Raw genomic sequence first — 4,917 nt, 5'->3', positions numbered from 1 at the left:
TGTCAATGTCACGACTAACAACAGAAGAAAAAGAAGATGATGAAGAAGAACAGGAAGAAGATGATGAAGAAGAAGAGCAACAACAATGTTGAAGAAGTTGCCGGAAATTGAAAAGTTGCCGGAAGTCGATTGAGAGCGATGGCGGAGCAGATTTGAGGAAGAGAGTTTGAGTCAGAAGAAAGGAAGAACGATGAAGAAGAGAAGTGAGAAGAAATTGAAGACAGTGAATCCCAAAAAAGTGAAGAGAATTTTGGATTGTTTTGTATTTAAAATTTGGACTGTTTTGTATTCTTAAAAAGATTAGAAGTTTTGAAAATGTTAATTCAGTCCCAATTAACTTAATCTAATAATTAAATGTCTTTGACTTATTTTTGGTCAAAATAGTCACCAAAATTTAAACAAAGACTTGAGTGATACCTTTTGTTCAATTTTCTCATCTAAAGGCCAAAACTTTTCTGGGTCCATTCCATTTCCAGTATTTAATGCATAACTTGAAAAAATTACTACACTCTATATGCAAGCAAGCAAATCTGAGGTGTCAGATTGTAACCTTTACTAGAAAAAAGAATTTACATTCTGTCAACTGTACTGAATCTTTGAAAGAGACTTGCTTTCCTTTCAATATGCTATCTGTCATGGTATTTGTAGTGGTTGTAATCAAGGTGTACTGGTATTGATTTCTTGTTCTAAGTGAACCCCATTTTACCTTGTGGTGTTAGAATGAAGTTTATCAAGTTCTTGATGATTTTTGTTCTTTATTTTGGCTCTGTCATTGGGCAGCTTCCCTCTCCGGACATATTGGCTTTGCTTGAGTTTAAGAAAGGTGTCGAACATGATCCAACGGGGTTTCTTCTTGAATCTTGGAATGAGGAGTCTATTGATTTCAATGGATGCCCTTCATCTTGGAATGGGATAATGTGTAATGGTGGTAATGTTGCAGGAGTTGTTCTTGACAACTTGGGTTTAGTTGCTCATGTTGATTTGAGTGTATTTGCTAATCTTACAAAGCTTGTTAAGCTTTCAATGGCTAACAATTCAATTGCTGGGAAAATGCCTAATAACATAGGTAGATTTAAGAGCCTTCAGTATCTAGATCTCTCAGGTAATCTATTCAACTCTTCTTTACCCCCAGAGGTTGGACAGTTAGGGAGGTTAAAGAATTTGTCATTAGCTGGTAATAACTTCTCCGGTATGATACCGGAGACAATTTCAGGGCTTGTGTCTGTGCAATCTTTGGACTTGAGTCGCAATTCTTTTTCTGGGGGTCTACCTTCATCTTTGATGAAGTTGGCTGGTTTGGTATACCTGAATCTATCTGTTAATGGATTCACAAAGGAAATTCCTAAAGGATTTGAGCTGATGGAAAATCTTGAAGTGCTTGATTTGCACGGAAATATGTTTGATGGCAATTTGGATGCAGAAATGTTGCTGCTTACCACTGCAACTCATGTTGACTTGAGTGGAAATTTGCTGGTGAACACTGCTTCTCAGCAGCAGAAATTTTTGCCAGGTTTATCGGAGTCGGTGAAGTATTTAAATCTTAGCCATAATCAGCTAAAGGGTTCACTTGTAAGTGGAAATGAAGCTCAGATATTTGGCAACTTGAAGGTTTTGGATTTGAGCTACAATCAGCTCTCAGGGGAATTGCCTAGTTTCAATTTTGTTTATGATCTACAGGTGCTTAAACTTGCCAACAACTTATTTTCCGGATTTATTCCGAATGATCTTTTGAAAGGAGATGCATTGCTTCTCACTGAGTTGGATTTAAGTGGAAACAACCTCACTGGTAAATACATGAAACCCTTTGGTAAATAAAGTTATCTGTTTGCTAACAACTCTTTTCGCTGTTTTTCTCAATCTCTTCATTTTGTAGGTTCAATAAGCATGATAACATCCACAACATTGCGAATGCTTAACTTATCCTCCAATGCTCTTTCTGGTGAACTTCCCTTTGTGACTGGAACTTCTGCGGTGCTTGATCTCTCGAAAAATCAGTTCAAAGGTAATCTAACTAGAATGCTGAAATGGGGGAACATTGAATTTCTTGACCTTAGCCAAAACCGTTTGACTGGAAACATCCCTGAGGTTACGGCTCAGTTTCTGCGTTTATATCACCTCAACCTTTCGAGCAATACCTTGACAGGATCTCTCCCGAAAGTTATTTCACAGTTTCCTAAGATCACTGTCCTTGATCTCAGTTTCAACCAGTTGGATGGGCCTCTTCTTACTTCTCTACTAACTTTGCCCACTATTGAAGAACTTCACCTACAAAACAATGCACTTGTTGGAAGCATTGATTTCTCTCTTCCGGCTAGTACTCCTAAGCTTCGTGTTCTAGATCTTTCTCATAATCAGCTAGCTGGTTACTTTCCTGATGGATTTGGGTCATTGATTGCACTTCAAGTACTCGATATATCAGGAAATAATTTCTCTGGATCTTTGCCTACTTCCATGGGTAATGTTAGCTCTCTTACTTCTTTAGATGTTTCAGAGAATCATTTCTCGGGTGAACTGCCAAAAAACCTGCCTAACAGCCTCCAAAGCTTTAATGCATCACTCAATGACTTCTCTGGTGTCGTGCCTGAGAATTTGAGAAAGTTTCCTTTATCATCTTTCTACCCGGGAAACTCTCAACTTCAATTTCCAAATCCTCCCTCAGGATCTGGTCAAGCTTCAACAGAAAAGCATAAGAGCAGGCAACTTAAAACTATTATCAAAGTGGTGATCATTGTTGCTTGTGTGGTTGTTCTTGTTGTTTTAATCATGCTAGCCATTTTTGTATTTTACTTGCGGGCATCGAGGAACTCTCAGGCACATGTTACTGACAAAGACATCCGCCGTCAAGCCCAATCAAATCCTTCTGGTTTTAGCAGTAGAGAAGGTGCAGTAGTTTCAGCACAAGATGTTACAGCTGCTTCACGGAAAGCATCATCATCAGAAGTAATTAGTGCTGATGAGAAAACGACAGGTTTCTCCCCTTCGAAAACAAGTCATTTCACTTGGTCACCAGAGTCAGGGGAATCATATACTGCAGAAAGCCTTGCTGATAATTTGGCTGGAGAGCTGTTCTTCCTTGATGATACAATCTCTTTTACAGCTGAGGAACTATCTAGGGCCCCAGCTGAAGTCTTAGGCAGAAGCAGCCATGGGACATCTTACAGGGCAACACTAGATAACGGGTTGCTCTTGACTGTGAAATGGTTGAGAGAAGGAGTGGCCAAACAGAGAAAGGATTTCACAAAGGAGGCTAAAAAGTTTGCCAACATTAGACATCCAAATGTGGTGGGATTAAGAGGTTACTACTGGGGTCCCACACAACATGAGAAGCTTATTCTTTCAGATTACATATCTCCCGGAAGTCTATCAAATTTTCTATATGGTAAACTTTATCTTCTTGCATCAACCTTGCAGTTCCTCTTATGCATATCGTTTGCTATAACACTTTGAACTCATAAAACACTTATAATCTTTCCTTCTTTTGATATTTTTTAGTATTTCATGGCAAACAATTTGTCAGTTTGATATCTTGACAGTTCTTGTGGTGCATGTATTTTCTCAGTCTGTGATACACGAATTAAGGATAAGAAGCCATTTCCATTTTTAGTTAGCATAGTGAGTCCAGCTAATTCATTCATTCATTATACAGCTTGTAATCAGTTCATTCACAATCATATATGAAACTACACTCTTTCTCTTCTGAATCTATTCTCTCAATATTTCTCCTTCTTTAGCTGTTCTTCTTGAGGGAACTCCTGAAACAGTCTCTTGATCCTCGAATTCCTGCAATCAAGTAACAGTTTGTATTATCATGAAATATAGTATCACTTTCACTGTGGAATTCTTCAACTTAAACTGCTGAAGTCTAGCTTCTGATTTATTGTTGGAAAACTTTAAACTTGTCCAAGGCCCTATACACTACGTCCGACCGGACGTGTAAGCAGGCCTTTACTTTCTTAATATCTCTGCACTGGCAGTAAGGTTCAGCAATTGTGGTACTTTGCTCATAAAAAGGTCACAATGAACTGCAAATACTTCAATGCTCAAATACCTTATTTTCGATTGGTGATTCTACCTGCTCAACTTCTCTACTATTTTGTATGCTTTTGTGTAGTTTGTATAGTGTAAGGTTTCTGTATATACATTTAACGTGCGGCACCTTTGCAGATCGACCTGGAAGAAAAGGTCCACCACTAACCTGGCCCCAAAGACTCAAAATATCAGTTGATATTGCGCGTGGCCTGAATTATCTCCATTTTGACCGTGAGGTTCCTCATGGAAACCTTAAAGCAACCAACATCTTGTTGGATGGTCCTGATCTTAATGCACGAGTTGGTGATTACTGCCTTCACCGTCTTATGACTCAAGCCGGTACAATTGAACAGATTCTTGATGCTGGAGTGTTAGGTTATCGTGCACCAGAGTTGGCTGCATCGAAGAAACCAGTGCCTTCCTTCAAATCAGATGTATACGCTTTTGGAGTCATTTTGTTGGAGGTCCTAACTGGGAAATGTGCAGGTGATGTTGTTTCTGGTGAAGATGGTGGTGTAGACTTGACTGATTGGGTAAGGTTGAAAGTTGCAGAAGGTGGAGGATTCGATTGTTTTGATAATGCATTGTCATCTGAGATGGGAAATCAAACAACAGAGAAGCAAATGAAGGAGGTTCTTGCAATAGCTCTAAGATGCATACGTTCGGTATCTGAGAGGCCAGGTATCAAGACTGTATATGAGGACCTTTCATCTATTTAGTTTTCCTCATTTTGGCTTTTTGCTTGGGAATCAAATAGCTCATTGGCTTCCCTTGAGTTGTAGAATTAGCCAGTTTAGTGTGTGAATGGGCTAGTTTTATTAACCATTGTTTGTTGTAAATTGGGGCATATTTATAATGTATACAACTTTCACCCCCCACCCACCCCCC

At 39.0% G+C, this 4,917-nt stretch overlaps 1 protein-coding gene across 1 annotated transcript; it reads left to right on the top strand.

The window, feature by feature from the left end:
* The first annotated feature begins 483 nt into the window (after positions 1-483).
* LOC102599430 (probable LRR receptor-like serine/threonine-protein kinase At4g20940) lies at positions 484-4,907 on the top strand. Its single transcript, XM_006360251.2, has 3 exons — positions 484-1,786; positions 1,874-3,379; positions 4,165-4,907. Exons 1-3 carry the CDS (start codon positions 721-723, stop codon positions 4,746-4,748), a joined length of 3,156 nt encoding a protein of 1,051 aa, XP_006360313.1. The 5' UTR covers positions 484-720; the 3' UTR covers positions 4,749-4,907.
* The last annotated feature ends 10 nt before the right edge of the window (positions 4,908-4,917 follow it).

This window comes from Solanum tuberosum, unplaced genomic scaffold (assembly GCF_000226075.1).
Source record: "Solanum tuberosum cultivar DM 1-3 516 R44 unplaced genomic scaffold, SolTub_3.0 scf00320, whole genome shotgun sequence".
Taxonomy (NCBI): Eukaryota; Viridiplantae; Streptophyta; class Magnoliopsida; order Solanales; family Solanaceae; genus Solanum; species Solanum tuberosum.
This window is presented reverse-complemented; position numbering and strand designations above follow the sequence as displayed.

Excerpts from the sequence above, each read along its gene's own strand:
- LOC102599430 (XM_006360251.2), top strand. The coding sequence starts at position 721 with ATGAAGTTTATCAAGTTCTTGATGATTTTTGTTCTTTATTTTGGCTCT. Across the intron at positions 1,787-1,873 it reads AAGTGGAAACAACCTCACTG|GTTCAATAAGCATGATAACA; the intron begins GTAAATACATGA and ends TTCATTTTGTAG. Across the intron at positions 3,380-4,164 it reads TCTATCAAATTTTCTATATG|ATCGACCTGGAAGAAAAGGT; the intron begins GTAAACTTTATC and ends GCACCTTTGCAG.